The following is a 17,969-nucleotide window of genomic DNA, read 5'->3' on the forward strand; positions in this document are numbered from 1 at the left end:
TAGAGGGTTGGGGTCTCTACAGAGATTATACAATGATTGTCTTTTCTAATCAGAGCAGCACTGGGGTGACAAGGAAATCACATTTCAAAGAGGTTATGTCTACACTAGACATATCTGTCGAAAGAAGTTACTTTCGACAGGATATCCTCGACAGAACCTCTGTCAGCAGATTGCATCTACACGCAATTTGCTCTGTCGACAGGGAACTGCTCTCTGCTGCCAGAAAGCGGAATGGCAGCTCTCCAAAGAGGGCAGCCCGGCAACCAGAAGTCCTCTCTGTCAACACAAGTGTCTGCACTGCACTTTTGTAGACAGTACTCTGTCCAGAAATTGTTATGCCTCAAATTTTTGAGGGATAATACTGTCGAGGAAAATGCAGAGTTCTGTTGAGACTTTGTCGAAAGAATGTTTTAAGGCTGGGTCTACACTGGAGAGTTTTGTCGACCGAAGGGACCTTCTGTCAGCATAACTCAGGGAGCGTCTACACTCTTAAAGCATTCTGTCGACAGAACTCTGCATTTGCCTCAACGGTATTATCCCTCAAAAATTTGAGGCATAACTATCCCTGGACAGAGTACTGTCTACAAAAGTGCAGTGTAGACTATAAAAGAAGTGAAGAAGGATTCTTTTGAAGATGGGGTTTACTTTTGAAAGAGCAGTGTCTACACTGGTTTTCTTCTTTCGAAAGAAGCTATTTTGAAATAAGAATATGCAAGTGAGATACCAGATATGCATATCTGTGTCTCATTTGCATTTTCGATTTACCTCATTTGCATACCTCTTTCAAAAGAGGAATGCAAGTGTAGACACAGCCTAAGCATGCAGACACTACCTGAGTTATGTTGACAGAAGGCCTCTTCGGTTGACAAAACTCTGTAGTGTAGACCCGGCTGGACTGTTTAGCATAAATGATATTAGTTCCTCATCTTTATCTCATGATTACTTTTGAGGCCCTGATCCTGCTTGTTTGGGTCCTGGTGTCAGTTTGTGTTTCTGGATCCTTCTGCAAGAACAAGGCCTAATGAGGTCATGTGTTTTAAACTCATTATGTGTTTTGTGGTTATTACAAGTTCCCTTCTTCTTTTTTACCTTCTTTTCAGTGAATCTGATAGCACCGTAGAGTGTTACACACCTGCACAAAAAATTGCATCAGAATATCCTGTTAAAATGAAGATTGACTTAGCCATTCGAGAAGCTAAGGGCCATTTTGTGTATAAGGAAGACCCTGTTGTTTTTAAAATTCATCCCATTAAATCTTTTCTTAGGTGAGTAAAAGTGTCTCATAGATACAAGAAAGTAATGAAGGAGAGCCTGACAAAAATCTACCAAGATAAATTGGATATTTTATCTCTAGCTGCCATGCCAATTGCTTCTCTTATGATCTGGTTGCAGAGGGCAAATCATTTCCTTACAAAGGCAAAGGGGAGAATTTTTCTGTCAATTTTTGAACATAATTCAACTTCATTACTACTGAGTGTATCTACCGTCAGTGTCCAGCTGAACTATGTACATACAGCTACTATGTTCAGATAGTCTCTTGGTTACAGTGGTAAATAATTTTAACATGACAATTCAGTAGGATGCAGGCAAGTAAAGGAATGTAATAACCATGCTTTCGTGGGTCACCACTGAGAATACAAATTCAAGACAATCTCCTGAAAAATAGAACAGATGGTTCCCAAAGCTGGTGGTTATCCCCCCATAAGATGAGTGCTTTTTGAGTACTGGCACCTCAGCAGCCCCAGCTGCAGGATCCCCAGCTGGGTGGCAGGGGAAACTCGCCAGTTCTGCGATTGGGAGCTGGCTGGGGGTTGGAGCCCCACAAGCAGCCTCAGCTGTGGGAACCTCAGTGGGTGTTGGGGCAGGGTTTCCCAGCAGCCCCTCAGTGGGGAGCTGGCTGGGGTGTGGAGGAGGGGCAGGGAGCAAAAACACTGCATACGATATACAAAACCAGCAACAAAAGTAAACTTCTGTTTCACCACTCTGGCTAACAAGACATCAGAAAAGCAGTTTCCTAAAGGCATTTCAGTCCTTGTATCGCCACCAGAAACATGAAACTTAATGATGGACAATGAAACCAATTTCATCAAATTAAAGTGTTTTTTTGGTGCCAAAAAACTAGCCATATGCCCAGGTCAGTATATAACTCAGGTGTTACAAAAAGTCATACTGGTGCCAATCCTTTGGTATCTAAAGGTTTATTTTTAAAAAGATAAAAAGAAAGGTATGAGTTAAAATTGTTTGAAGAAGTCCAATACATACAATAAATGTAAATTCTTGTTTCAGGCTTGTAGCAGTCAACATAGTAATAAATTGCTGGCTTAAGTCAAGTTTGTTTGCTTCCAAATCATTGGAGGGTCCTCAGTCCCTTGGTTAGGATGGTCCTATAAGGTGTTTCCTGGTCCTATAAATCCATAGTCCAAAAGCTGGAGCTGGAAGGAGGTGAAATGAAGGTGTTTCCTGGTCCTTTTATGGCTTCTGTGTGTTGGGATCCCTTTGTTCTTATTGTAGAAAATTACAGGTAAAACTGGAGTATGGAGTCACAGGCTATGTCTACACTAGCCCCAGACTTCGAAATGGCCATGTAAATGGCCATTTCGAAGTTTACTAATGAAGTGCTGAAATACATATGCAGCACCTCATTAGCTTGCGGGCGGCCGCAGCACTTCGAAATTGACACGGCTCGTCCCCACAGGGCTCCTTTTCGAAAGGACCCCGCCTACTTCGAAGTCCCCTTATTCCTGTGAGCAGATGGGAATAAGGGGACTTCGAAGCAGGCGGGGTCCTTTTGAAAAGGAGCCCCGTCGGGACGAGCCGCGTGGCGGCAAGCCACATCAATTTCAAAGTGTCGTGGCCGCACGCATACTAATGAGGCACTGAATATGTATTTCAGCGCTTCATTAGTAAACTTCGAAATGGCCATTTACATGGCCATTTCGAAGTTTGGGGCTAGTGTAGACACGGCCACATAGGCAAGTCACGTGTCCATGCATAATTTTGCTTGGTTATGGCAGTGTCCATTACCTATACTTCAGATGGAATGTCCTCAGGAAAGTCCATTCAGTATAGATGGGCATCTTCCATGGTCCCTTGTGAGTTACATATCCCTTGATGAGACACTTAATTTGACTAATCCTTTCAAGAGGTGCTGGCTAACGACCGTGTGGGCTTTAGCCCAGGAGCAAGCATTCAAAATACAGGTATTGCCCAAATACAACCTTAAATACTAACATGATACATGCATACAAATAGCATACTCTCAAGCTGTGTCTACACTGGTTCCTCCTTTTTGAAAGGGGCATGCAAACGCAGATATTCAAAATGCAAATTAGGCACTAATTTGCATACTCAGATCCTCATTTTGCATAATGACTGCCACTCACTGATCCAGAAGAGCTGCTTCAAAATGCAAAACAGCCATGTAGATGGGGTTCCTTTGAAATGAAGCCATGCTTTCAAAAACACCCTTCTTGAAAAAAATTAAGGTACTTTCAAAAGTGGGACTTCCTTTCGAAGGAAATCTGTCTACATAGCTGTTCTGTATTTTGAAAGCTGCTCTTCCAGAACGGTGAGTGACTGACATTATGTGAATAAGACAATGAATATGCAAAATAGTGCCTCGTTTGCATTTTTGATCTGCTGTATTTGCATACCCCTTTCAAAAGGGAGGGGTAGTGTAGATGTAGCCTCATTCAGCAGTTCTTTCCATAAACACCCTATATTGTTGTACAAGGTTTGTTGCAAACATATAACAGTGATTGCAGCAATGATCTATGCAGTCATATTTTAATCAGATAATGTCACAAAGGGTTATATTTGTTGTCACAATAATACAATTTTATGTGCATGTGTACGCATAAAGCCCTTTGCAATAAAAAATTTTTATCCGGAGCTGATCCTTGATCCACACTCATGGCCCACAGAGGGTGTGTGTGTAAAATTTTATTATCTATCTTGAGTGCAAACCATTTGTTTTCAAACAAGTCAGCAGTGAAAAGGACAGCCTGTTTTTTAAGCTATGCTTTGAAAGTATTGTGTGAAATATGCCAGTAAATACTTGGGGCTTTTTTCTTTCTTCCTTTAAAACGCACATTTTTTTGCGTCCTGATATAATAGAACTTAAATACACTTATTCAGTTCTTAAAATATTTCTCGTTTCTTTTTTTATTCCTCTTTGCTTTTAATCTTGAGTGTGAAATAAACTTAGTTCAAAGAAATAAATATGACTACTATTTCAGCTTGTGTTTCCTGTTCAGTTTGTATGTCTTTAATTTTGTGTCCGTGCTGTAATTTGATCTAAAATATACGTGGTCGTATGGCTTTTTCTAGAATATACAATAGTAGTGATTATTTTTTAATTTTTACCAGTGGTGGGAGCACAATCACTGCGGAGGGGATCAACTTGAATTCAGTGTCTCTCCCACAGATGGTGATCACTGTACCTAAGCTGGGAAAGAACTTCACTGTGGTGAGTCAGCCTCCTGGATGATGACATGTCTGTTCATTGTCATAACCTGAATGGCTCTGTTCCCTTTCATCTTGTTTGTATTTGTGTCTTGGGGGCTTGATCCTGCTCTCACTGGTATCAAGAGGGATGCAAAAGGGGAATTGGTCATTGTGAACAGGACAGGGCCCAATGCTCTTTGTGTCAGAGCAGGTAGGCCCAGTCTATCCAGTTCAAGGGGGATAGGCTATAAGTGACACTAGACAGGAAATGAGAGGTGGAAGAGAATGGAGAGGAAAGGCTGAGTCATTTTGCCAGAAGCAATGGATCAGGTGCTCAGGGAAGCATTCTTGTGGCCTTAGGAAGGGAGTAGAAAGGACTCAGACGGGAAGCAACCAGTAGCAGAAAGGTCAGATACAAGAGGAACCTGAGGCTATGAGGAACGGAGTGAGTTGAGACTGTTTTCTATTATGGTACTTGAGTGGGATCAAAAAATTAACCTTCCCATAGGAGACTGAGCATAGCAATGAGTGTTTGAAAGCTGGGGGAAAAGCCTTCCCTTGTTACAGGGAGGTTTTCCGTTGACTCCTTTGGGAACAGGATCAGGCCCAGATCTCATTATTTGCATGTTTTTGACTGATCACACTACATGCAACAAAGTTCAATGGTCATTTGAAAACTAGATTGTTTTCACCTGTTTAGCACCAATATTATCTCATAAAGGCTATTATAGGCACATTTTGCAATTTGAGAGCAATAAAATAGTGGGAAATAAAGAATTAAAGAAATTGTAGGAACAGATTATGCTCCTGTTGAAGCTAATTGCCAGACTGCCTTTCACTTTAACGGTGTGGAGCTAGCCCTGTGCTTGAGACATGAGTATGATTCAACCCAAGTTAAACTGTACAGTGCAATTCACAAAAAGCAAACTTCAAGATAAGTAAAAATAAGAAATCACATCTCACTTTTTTACATTTTACACTAAATCACTGAAAAAGAATAAAAACATTGGAGCCTGTTGCCCCTAGATTTTTGTATTTCTGTACCACCCTACCTCTTCTTGAGAGTCACTGCCAGCCTTTCAATCCTTGGTCTCTGTCCCCAGATTTATTTCTTGAGGCAGGTTCCACATTGCACAGGGAGGAGAGAGGGGCGTTAATACTGACAGAGTAAGCACTAAGATCCTGCAGTAATTGGTGGTGCAGAATGGGCATGGTTGCTGCCAATCCCATCCTATGTTATGAACTTTGGCTCTTAGCTGTGAGGAATGCTCACAGAGGAGCTGTCACAGTACCAAGAGGAGTAAATATTACTCTTCCTTCCATTCCAAACCAGCTGGGGTCCAGAACATCCCAGTGCCCTGCATATATGTTACTTACAGCCACAGTCCCATGATGGGCAAAACGTGTGCGCAGAGCTTGACTTCCCCTGTGGGAGCTGCAGGTGGTGCTTGGGAGCCTGAAGCTTTAGGAAATGCAGTAATTAGCCAGCTTTGGAGAGAGTTTGCTGTACTCTCCCTGTGCTTCTCAGCCCTTTGAAGAAATCAGCATTTGAGCTGGTCAAAAAAACTCAGCAGAATAGTTTTCCATCAGAAAATGTAGTTTCCTCAAAGCAAAATGTTTCACAACAAAATTTTTGATGGGAATCATTTAGCTTTTCTCATTTTACTTGGATATCAGAATATTTCTTGTCAGTAAGATAAACGTGCTTCATTTCAACTTTATAACTTTGATTTATTTCACTTAAATTTTTCATTCTAGTGTTAATTTTAATATTATAAACCGGGGCACTGAGACCACTGACAAGGGGGAGAGTAAAGTCTGCTTTACAGCCTTAGCTGAGTACACCCTGTTTTTTCACTTGTGTGGTAAAGCCTCATGGCTTTAGCCCTTAAGGTTGCAGGTTCACTTCCACCTGACAATTAAATATTATAACACTTGACAATATCCGAACAAAACATTTCCCTTTAGTGTAACAAAATGATTTTGCATTACTGCAATAAAGTTTTCTGGAATTTCCCAACTGATTTTTTTTCATAATTCCTGTTTTATGATGATAAAATTTTGACCTTTCCTTCTAAATCAGATGGAAATCAGATTTTGAGAACTTGCTATTTCCTTCTGAACTGAAATTCTTTTTTCCTGACCAGCTTTAATAAATCTCATGAATATCACTAGCTCTGCAGAAGCCTTGTATTCCCAGATGAAGAGTTCTTGTATCCCCAGCCAGGCTCAGTGTACAAGGAAGAAAGGGACTCCTCCTTTTTTGTACAGTTATATAAAGGCTTTGTACAGTCTGGCTTCACCATCTGGCAGGATTGAAGACAGAAATGCTGGGCCCTGGACAAGGTGTGGGACGGCTTCAGGCCTTCTGGCTTCAGGCCAGAAGGGGCAGGACCTCAGACGGAAGAAGTGGGGCGAGGGACTAGCCTCCCTCAGCCCGCCCTTCACTGCTACCTGGACCATGCAACCTGGGGGCCCCATAGCAGTTTAAAGGCCCCAGAGCTCTTGCCATGGCTGCAGCCAAGAGCCTTGGGCTCTTTTAAATCACCAGGCCTCGGGGCAGCACCCTTATTGCTCCTGCCCTATCAGCAGCCATGCCATATGGAAACAGATTTTGAGCTTGTGCCTGCAAAACAAAATCTTTCTGTCCTCTGCTGCAAGTCTTGTTATTGGCTCTCTTCTGTCCCCTAAGCATTTGAGGCCAATATTGGTTCTTAGAAGCCTGTACTTAGCATTGATTTCCCTAATAGCAAACAAGTCGTCATTTGAGAATCTCTTACGGTAGATGTATGGTCAACCCTCATCCCCATCCATTGATTTGAGTATATTCATACTCTTAACATCTATAAAGTTATGTCCCAAGATGTGTCAGATTCCAAAATTAGGAAGTTCTTAGGCTTTTAGACAGAACTCTCTAAAGCCTGTAACATATTGTCAACTGTCACATCTGTGCTCCAGTGTGGATTTATCCTGCTATCACACCAGGTATTCTGTGGTCCGGAACTGTAACATATTTTCCCATGATTATCTCATTTCAAGCCTTTACAAAACTGGCCCCACATTATCTATCTTTGAGAACCTTTTAACTGCTTCCATGGAATGTTCCTCTCTCTCTTCTATTCCCAGTCACCTCTCATGAGATTAAAGGAATAGTACAAAAGCTTTCTCAGATTTGTGATATCAAGGATCTATTCCTGTTTGTAGAACCTGTCAAACCTTACCCTAAAGCTTAGGCCAGGAGGGTCTATGGTAGCTTTTTGAGATAATGTTGGAGGTAACTTTGCTCGTTTATTCCATTCTGTGGTAATCACAGAAGCTTATCTTCTTCTCTCTCAAAGAACTTTCTACCTGCCCCAACCAGACACCAAGAGCCAGGTTCTCTCGCTGGGTCACCTCAGTCATACATTGTGGCCATAAGCCTGCCACAAATGCCCAAAAAAGAATTTCCTTGTTGGAAGGGCCCAGCGGCTCTCCTGATATATGGACTGCAGAGGAGCAGAAAGAGGAAGTGCAAAGATACAGAGATACAGAGTCAGTTTAAGATTCTGAGCCATTGCTGGATCTGATAGCAGCTGAAATTTATATTTAGGCCAAATGTGGCCTTCTGAATCAGAAAGCCAGAAGCAGTTGATGATGTATTCCTATATACTGTTCAGCAAAGAGATCTGGCAGCCTGGAGTGTGCACCATCTCAACCAGGCATTTTTCTCCGTTTTCATCCAGTAAGATGGCTAGCAGTGAAGCTTGGGGGCAGGGAGGAGATGCTACTGAATGGCTACGTCTACATACTAATGGCCAGATTGAAGAATACTAATGAGGTGCTGTAATGCATATTAAGCACCTCATTAGTATTCTTCGATCTGGCCATTGGCATGGCCATTTCGAAGTTTTTACTAAGTGTAGACACAGACAATCATTGATACCCTCTGGTGCACCAGCCTAAAGAGCAGCCACTGTGGTTCTACAGGTTGATCTGCTCTGTGGCAGATCTTCATTATCAATGGACCAAGTAAGGTTATCTCTGATGGTCTCATCAAGAGAGAAAATCCTTTTGAGATGGGAGACTCCACTCCCCAATGTGGCCAAGGAATTCCTATCTCTAGCTCTCATGTTGTCACCTGACAGATTACTGAGCAATCACCTTTTGGACTCAGAGATACAGGTATCTAGGGGAGTAAAGACAATATAGGTGCCTCCCAGAATTGTAGCAGATCTCATCCATCTGTCATTCCTTCATTGGAAGCCTCCGAATTTTAGAATATATGTTAAAGGTGAAGTCCTCCTTTCAGCCTCTTCTGGCAGTTTCAGATCCTGAAACATGGAGCACATTTGCCCCATTATCTGGGTCAGCTGCTAGGTGACCCTTTGAAAAAGATTTCTGCTCTTTATTCTACTGTTAAAAAAGTCAAACTGTGGCTTGAAGTTCAGGTTCTGTAAATCAAGCTTTCACTAATTACCCCAAGAATACCAGGTTATGAATGATGCAAAAATACATAAATGGTGATTCAAATACAGTAAGTGGTGGGTCATTATTGTTCACTGGGTAAACTTATTTCTTATGTGCTTGTAAAACACTTCACATTTTCAGCATCTTTTTTTCTTCTGATGCAGGTAATAGTCATAAGCAGAACACAGGTTCAGCTTTTAAAGTAAATTTATTTTAAAACCTAATTAAATAAAAGTTAAATGTGCGGTCTGATAGGCAGCATCTTAATTGAGTGTGCAATTGATTGAATTATAATTCTTTCCTTATAGATTTTCAATCCAATATTTCTTGAAAACTAAGCCATCATACTCTTCAATTGCTAAAACCAATTTCAAGGTAAAAATGTCATGTCAAATCATGTATCAAAAAGGGCATTGCAAATAAGATTTATCATGACCTTACCAATCAGTCACATTGCATCACCTCTAAAGAGTTTTATTAGATTTTTATCATTCTCTGAGAGTATCCCCTTCAGAGACCAGTCTGATAAAGTAGATGGCTTCAGAACCAATTCCAAGAGATAGCCACAAACAAAGTTATGAATACCACTGCTATTGATTTAAAAGACATCACTATTGTACAGTAGATAAGATGTGTAATGAATTCACATTTATCAAATAAGTATAATGATTAGCTAAGATGTATTTGGTTGTATAAACATGTGTATTTTCGTGACGACTTGCTGACCACTGCAATGCTATAGGAATCTTCAGAAAGGATTGTCAAAAATAAGGAAAAATGACTTGATTCTATAATTTCATTATACATTTCTTATTAACTTATTGACTCAATTTATCTTCTAAGTTCATTGGACACAGTAAAATTTAAAATACAATATATAGTCCATCACTGAGCTTTCAGAAGTAAAAGTATCTTAGTATGTCCTCAGCTGATGTTACACTTTACATTACTTTGAGATTTAACCCCACGTTGTTTAATAGTTTATTCTCAGTTAGTAAGTTTAATAGAATGTGTTTGACATGAGTTCGTAAACTGGAGTTCAAAGAGAATCCCACAATAATGTTCTAATGGGCCAAAGAAACTTGGTCATGTCCCCGGAGTCAAATGAGCTAGATTTGTTGAAGACCAGACAGAGATTATAACCATTGGAATAATTGGCTAAGGGTCACAGTGAATTCTTTGTCACTGATCATTTTTAAGCTAAGATTGGAAGTTCTAAAAGGTCTGCTCTACAAATTCTTCTGTGGCCTGTGTTATATGGGAGGTCAGACTAGATGATCACAGTGGTCCCTTCTGGCCTTGGAATCTATGAATTATTAACTCTCTGAATGCTTCTAGCCAGCTGAATTCAGACAGACATTTCAGGGACCAAGGCACCTACACATGGGTGGTGGGTGAAGCAGCTACTTGTGGAGGCAAGATCCCCAGTCTGTGGCCCTGTCCATACTCTGCACTGGCCCTGCCTCTTCCCACCCCTTCTCTGCTCACCTCTTCTGCTAAATGTAGCAAATAACATTTGAAAATAACCAACCTCTAAAATTTCTTTCAAAAAAAAAAAAAAGGAGCATGTTTTTCCCCTGCATGCTTAGATTGTGAAGACTGGACATGCAGAAGGTACCTAATTAAAAGCACTATATTGGGAGTTTTTTAAAAAAATAGTGCATGGGTTTTTTGATATGTCCTGAAGATAGTCAGAGATATATTTCAAAAACTTGTTTGGTAAGGACAAGTCAGCTGTCCTGCTGAATGCAACATTAAGTATCATCAAATACAAGATGCAGCTCTTCTCTGTTCTACATTTTCGTAGTCGGTATTTCTACATTGATTTTATATTTTAAATGTACTCTTAAGCCTTCATAACATAATCATTCCACTACATATATAAAGCACTAAAACAAAAACATTGTTTTAAATTATCAGTCAGGGCGGTGCAGTGTGTTCATAACAAAGTTCATTGCTTTTACAAAAAGGGAATACACAATTTATTGTGTGATCTCCATAACAATAGGCTTGCTTACAAAGTTTCACCATATGTTTTTGTTAAAATATATTTCCAGAGACTTTAAGCATAATAAATGATTGTACATCTTACAAAAGTACTTTGTTTTGGTTGAGGGTTCTCTTAAAACTAGTTTATCAAATAATCAGAAGTAAAGAAAGGGAAACTCATTTGTCCAGCTCTCTGGAAGAGAAGAGATGTTGCCCGTTAAAGTCTCTTCGAAAGAGGAGTGAAAGGAGGAAGTGTACAGAAGGGCTGGAGAGGAAGGATGGGAAGACTTTGGAAACAAGTTGTGTACTATAGCAATTAAAATTGACATGTGTATTTTAGATAACAGTGGTATTTTGAAGAAGTTATTTTAAAACTGTATGTCTGAAGATCCAAACATATAAAACTAAAGATGAATACTCAGTTGGTGCATCTAAAAATCTGTGCAAGAATTTTTGATTTGTGATCCTATAATCTTCAGCAACAAACTAATGAAATATTAAAACAAGTTTTAAACTAAGATCTTCTAGGTGTATTACAGTAATACACAAAAATTTTTATTAATGAATTTAGAAACTGACAGGAAATACTTCTGGGTTGGCACATGCCCATTAAATGGCTTCATTAGCACTTAATGGCTTTTTCAATGTTATATTAATAAGTCTGGCAAGCTGGAAGGCTTTTCATTTTTAACTTACTAAATCCACTCTGGGGGAAGACTCACCAGGCTGCAACAGCCTGCTGTGGGAGCCTGCAGGAATTGTCAGGACAGGGATAAGAAGAGCAGAGATGTTTAGCACTAAGACCCAGGGAAGGCACTGCCTCCCATTTCTCTTATTCCCAGTGCCCATGCATCTATGTGTAGCTAAATTCTGCATGTTGTCAGTATTGACTTTTGGGTCCACTCCTGCTCATTTTAAAGTCAATGAAAATTTTGTGAGCCCTTCAGTTAGAACTTAACATGACAAAGGGAAAGGTCCACAGCTAAATATCTGGATGGAGGCCCACAACAGCAAGGAGAGAGAGAAGCACCTATTTAGAATATGTTTCAGCTATGTGCATTCACATTAATTTTCAGTTTCCCAGATTGTCTTAGCAGTAAGAAGAGCTATCTCCTTTCTGTCTACAGCTTGCACACAAATTTATTTTTGAAATTCTGCTTTGCCTTCTTTCTGATCCATAAATCAGAAAAATATGGGTCTGAGCAGAATTTAAAACTCAGAACTTCATGCACAGGAAAAGGGACAATACAGCAACACTGAGGCCACTTCTGGTAAAAAAGTAACGGGGAATTTAAAATGTAGCCTGTTAAATTCTGACCAGATCTCATTGGGACATTTCTACCATCTGTTGATTTTTCAGTAGGACACTAGGGTAGTTCTTAAAAATTAAAGAAATCTGTAACTGCAAGAGAAAATGGGGGCATTTCACTGCAAAACTGAACCTCAACTAAGTGTTACACTGTTGGTTAAAGTACAGTTTTCATGCCAACAGCAGTAGCTCCTTGTGACTAGGAAGCCAAGTAACAATGCAATTGAAATATAAAAAAATATGGAGGTATACATCTCTCGTAGAACTGAAAGGGACCTCAAGAGGTCATCAAGTCCAGTCCTCTGATTTCTTGTCAGAGCCAAGCACCATCCCTGATAGATTTCTTTTAATCCGTTTGCCCCAGACTCTAAAAGGCCTGCTCAAGGATTGAGTTCACAGCCCTGGGTTTTACAAGGCCAATGCTTGAACCACTGAGCTATCCCTAGAATGCAATTAACTTGTACTATAAAATTATGGTGCCTGATTCTACCTTCTCTTGCACCCCAGAGATCAACAGGGATGCCTATGTACCTCTGAAGGCAGAGTATGGTCCATAAAACCTAATATCAGTTAGTTACATGGGTGTAATTCCCATTATCTTCATTGAGAGCTGCAACCGTTTAACAGAGCAGTATTGGGCCCATAGTCACAGCTAAGAAAAACATGTACAGGTTGAATCTCTCTGGTCCAGCAATGTCTGTGGTCTGGCATGATTTTAGTTAGCCACATGTCCGCTTATTATGAGTGTGGCCAAGTTTCTTGTGATCCCATAAACTTTGTTTGTAGCCACCAGTCCTGTCTCGAAGAGTTCTGTGCTGTTGTTTAGCTGTAATTTACCCCTAAATTTCTTCTAAGAGTCCAGTATGCAGTGAAGTGTTGGTAATGTGCTAAACCATATTTACCTCCTTGTGGTTCGGCAAATTCTCTGGTTTGGCACCGGTCAGGTCCCGTGGGAGCCGGTCTAAAGAGGTCCAAACTGTAGTACAGATTTAAAACTCCAGTGTTCCTTTCCAGATCCTTAAAACAAATCTTTTTTTCCTCTCTTGCCAGAGCTAAGATTTCACACTGTTATGTATGAAAACATGAGTTATAATGATAAGAAAAGGTGCTGATTTATACACAGATAATTTAATCCCACTTTTCAGCTAAAGAGAGTAAATAGTTTTAGCCATTTTTATACTAATTTGATACAGAGCTAAATTGTATTGCATTAAGTTGGTATAAAAGAAACAAATGGATATTAATTTCAAGGCAACATTCAGCCTGGAGTTTTTAATGAGAACCAATATGACTAAATAGGAATATTTGGTGCTATTTATGTATACGGAGTTATTCAGCAGCAATACTGGTTTTCTAGGGAGTTAGGGTGGGGAAGAGTAATGAATACGAAGGGTGGCTGTAGGGTGTTGAGGTAGCGAGTGTGAAATATTGCAATGGAGTAAGAGGTAAGACATTGGGTGGCCCTCACTGGTAATGCTAGAAACCGTCATTAATGCCCCAATTGTCAGCCATGCTATAGACAAGTGTAGTCTCTATGAATTGGCTGCTGGGCTGGAGGATGCACTGCAGGTGCACTTTGGGGGACTTCTTGTGAAACTGAAGTAACCTGTTTCTAGATGAGCTGAAGGTTGGTGAGAGCAAATTCAGAGTAGAGAATACAGTCCTCAGCAGGACTAACTCAGAGCCTCATAGACTGTCACTGTGGCCCCCAGGTATGTTTCCTGTACACTCATCCCTCGCTCTACGAGCACAGTTGGTTCCCCACTTTCTGCTCGTAGGCAACTACTCGTAAGAGGGACACTAAATTCCCATTAAAATACAAGTGAAAGTCTCTGATTGGTTCCTAGTGCTCCTAACTCAGGGAAGGAGTGGCAGCAGGTGGCGCTGCTTTTGAAAGGTAAGTGAATCTTGGGTTGGAGGAGGGGATTGGGGAGAGTTAAAGGCTGGGGGCAGTTTGAGGCTATGAGTGGGAGGGAGGGTTAAAACCTGGTGGTGGGTTGGGTCTGTGGAGTGGACAGGGGGTTAAGGTTGCAGCAGGTTGAGTATGCGGGCCAGCAAGTGGGGTCGGGCTATGGCGGGTTGGGTGTGCAGGGCCGGCAGGGGCTTCAGACTGAGGCCAGTTGGGACTGTGGAGCTGGAGGAGGGTCAGACTGCAGTGGGTTGGGCGTGCGGGGGTGGGGTCAGGCTGTGGCAGGTTGGAGGGGGTAAGGCTTGTATTAGCTAGGGGAGTTCACACATCTAGTGCACAAAGGTAGGTATACGTGTCCCTTGTTTTAGCGAGTACTCGTAAGTAAAGTACTCGTATAATGAGGGAGGAGTATAGATGTAGGTCTTCCTTGCTTCCCCTGCCCTTTGACTAGGCCAAGCAAAAGCTGGAAGCTCTGAACTGAGGGGCTGATGGGTGGATTGGTAGGGTTGCCAGGTGACCAGTTTTCTTCCAGAATGTCCAGTCAAAAGTGGGGCTTTGCCCACGAAAGCTTATGCTCCAAAATATCTGTTAGTCCGTAAGGTGCCACAGGACTACTTGTTCTCAGTCAAAAAAGGGAAACTGGAAATTCCAGCTCTCTGCGGTTACTGGCCTCTGCCAACAGGGGACATGAAGTTCAGCAGCTGCTGGTAGAGTGAGGAGGAGCATCTGCACTTAGCAGGTGCTGTTATTCCCACTCCCCAGCCCAATGGGAAGAACTGTCTGACTCAGGACTGGCTCCAAAGTAGGTACTGGTGCCACGCAGGAGGGCAGAGGGGGAGGAGTAACCTGTCTGCGCACCAGCTGTCTACACCCCAGTTATCCCTCCTCAGCCCCTCATTCCAGGGACTGACGTGCACTCCTGCTCTGCTGCGCCATGACTTCGCCACCCCAGCTCCTCGCTCTGGGACTGAGCCCCTGCTGTGCCCTGTTTGGGCTGGCAGGCAGGCTTCACATCAGCTCCTCACAGCCCAGTTCTGCAGCTGGCACATGATGCCCGGGGGATAGGGCAGCAGGAGATGTGGGCCAGGCAGAGCAAGGGACAGTAGGGTCACAGAGGAAGGGGAGAGATGGGTGGAGCTTTGAGGGGAAGGGGCAGGGCAGAGCGGGGTGTTTATCACTTCATGTCCCTTTTGACAGGATAAAGGGATTGGAGCTCCAGCCAATCTCCATGTACAAGTCCTCTGACAGAGGCTGGTTAGTCTGGGTTTGGGCTGTGTTGTGTCACTGGAGAGTAACAAAGCAGACAGAACATTGGATACTGATGAGCCTTGCCTTTGAAATTGATTTTCCATGTAAAACACTTGCTTAATCACTGATGCCAAGAAATATGTTTCCTTGATGGCATTTGCACACTTCCTGAAAAGTGCTCAAATGCCATCAAAGTGCGGTTTTAGATCACTTAGATCTAAACAAAATGCTGCATAAGATGCATAAGAATTTTACTTTGCAGCTGTTACAAATTCTTAAGAGACAGCAATTGAAGCATAAATTTTAATTCAAGTATTAGTATAGTGTTTGAAAATGTTTATGCTCCTCCAGCATATTAAATATATCTATTCTATATGCCTTTCTCAATACAGGCGTGTAACCATCGTTCTAACACAGAGATGATCTGTTGCACAACTCCTTCACTGAAATCCTTCAGTCTGCAACTACCCTTCGTAACAAAAGTTTTATTCATTTTTGATGGCGTCAGCTCCCTATACTTTGATTTTGATTATGTGAATAATCCTATATTTAAACCTTTTGAAAAGCCTAATGTGATCTCAAGGGGCAATCAAAATATAGTGGAAATAAAGGTAAGAAATGTTTAGATAGTCTTTTAAATTGTTGGCTTTGATATACTACACTTTACAGTAGTTAAACTGAAACAGTATTCAGCAGCAACACTCTCCAATAATATTGCAGCTTGAACCATCTAATGGGCACTAAAACACAAACCATCTGTCATAACACTTATGTATAATGGGGGCTGATGTTTAATGAAGGTTTGTAGACACTGTCGAGAAGATCTCTGTAGAAAAATGTTCAGAACATTCTTCTCTGCTTGTATCACATTCTTCTGAAGTCCCAGTTTCAACAAACTAAAGATAAAGAGCTGATTCCAGAGGTATACCACAAGAACACTTGGCATACTGCCTGGGAATGCAAATGTGACCTCCCTGGTCCTCAGGGGAGCCAAGGGCTAATTCAACCCCTATGCAAGTTAGACCAGCCCCAGGATTCTTCTAAATTGCACCAACTTTTAAACAGTCTATTACAAGCTGTTATACCATAAGGGATTCCCCAGAATCTAGCATGCTCTAGCGATATCTCCTTTCTACAGTGAGCCCCGGAACACTTAAGGGAATCTTCATTTTCATGCTTAAGAGTTAGCAGAAGTAAGGTTGCAGCTTTGTATTTGAAATGATTAGTCTGTAGACTCATCTGGTCCTCCTCTATAGTTTTGTGTCCTTTCCAATGCAGGAAAATGGAACAGCCTTAGCAACACTAGTGTTGTAGAGCCTGGATGCAGGAATTACGGGGTGACATTCTGTGGCCTATGTGATGCAGTAGTTCAAACAAGATGATCTGAATAGCCTTTTCTGGCCTTAAAATTTACAACTTTATAAAGGGTACAAACTTGATAATGAATGCATGTTGTGAGTAATGAGGAATGGAATTCTCATTCTCGTCCGAGCACCCAGGATTAATGCAGGGTGTGGGTTTGCTAGCAAACACAGCCACTGTGTCCAGGCTGCATGGCTGGAACTAGATCTGGACAAAGAAAGGTAACTCCATTGTTGCAGAGGGCTGTGACAGCGCAAAATCTGGTTTCATTCTGATTCAGAATGAAAAATCAAAAGGGAGAGGGGCTTGAGGTATGACACAGCCTGTCCTGCCAACCTATCCTGGAGCCATGAACCCTGGAAGATCTGTGGTCCCTGACTCCATGGCAGTCCAGCAAGTAGGCTATCAGGGAGCCAGTAAACAAGCTGCCAGGAAAACAGTCAGACCCATACCTGGGTTCCATTGGAACTTCATCATAGTTGAACCATCTCAACGAAACATTTCAGCTATGACAAATAAGCAAATTCTGACCAAAGAGCATTTCACTGGCCTTTTCCCAACCAGTTGCACATGGAATGTCTGCCCACACAATCCTCTTTCCTGCAGCTGGCACACAAATTGATATTATGGAGAGACTCACAACACCCTTCCATTATGCAGCATCCAGAGAGTGTGGAATCTCTGTCTCTACACAGCTTCTTCATGCAGTGGCACCATAGCATTCCATTACACTCTAGGTCTTTCAAATTCACAGCATGGGGACAGTTGCTATGGTATGTGAAGATTTTAGATTTGTACTCCCTGCATTCATCTCTGGATTTCTTTCACCCACCTAGCTTAGTCCCCACAAAGGTCCTCTATTTACCACTTCTTCCTCCATGAGGTTGTCTTATTTCTGCTTTGTTAGAAGCAGCAACCATGGTGGAAGAGATTGATTAACTGGCTTATTGGAGAGTGATTGCCATGACACTTCAGCTATGTTAGTTTGCCATGTACTTGTGGTGCCCTAGGCAGCTGCCTTCTGAAACCTAATGCCTAGATGATTTCCTGGCAACCAATTAGAGAATGATAATAGTCAAAACTGGTCTCCTAGAATAAAGCATGAACAGGCAGCAATTTAGCATTTTCCTCCCAAATAAAATTAGTTATAGTGGGATGCTTCCATCTAAACACTGAAGTGACTTTCAGAATTTATTTTCCAGAGCCAAAAAATCATTACAAGGCATACTGGCAACACTTTCCTTCACCCATACACACAGA

The 17,969-nt window shown here is 41.6% G+C and overlaps 1 protein-coding gene across 5 annotated transcripts in view; it reads left to right on the plus strand.

Moving 5' to 3' along the window:
* The window catches only part of MET (MET proto-oncogene, receptor tyrosine kinase), a 167,676-nt gene that overhangs the window by 123,505 nt on the left and 26,202 nt on the right, over positions 1–17,969 (plus strand). For all 5 annotated transcript variants that reach the window (XM_075014845.1, XM_075014873.1, XM_075014865.1 and 2 more), the window contains 3 exons: positions 1,101–1,265; positions 4,369–4,468; positions 15,740–15,958. In XM_075014845.1, coding sequence (XP_074870946.1) covers positions 1,101–1,265; positions 4,369–4,468; positions 15,740–15,958 — 484 coding nt within the window. The remainder of the gene's footprint in view (positions 1–1,100; positions 1,266–4,368; positions 4,469–15,739; positions 15,959–17,969) is intronic.

Source organism: Carettochelys insculpta, chromosome 1 (assembly GCF_033958435.1).
Source record: "Carettochelys insculpta isolate YL-2023 chromosome 1, ASM3395843v1, whole genome shotgun sequence".
Classification (NCBI taxonomy): Eukaryota; Metazoa; Chordata; order Testudines; family Carettochelyidae; genus Carettochelys; species Carettochelys insculpta.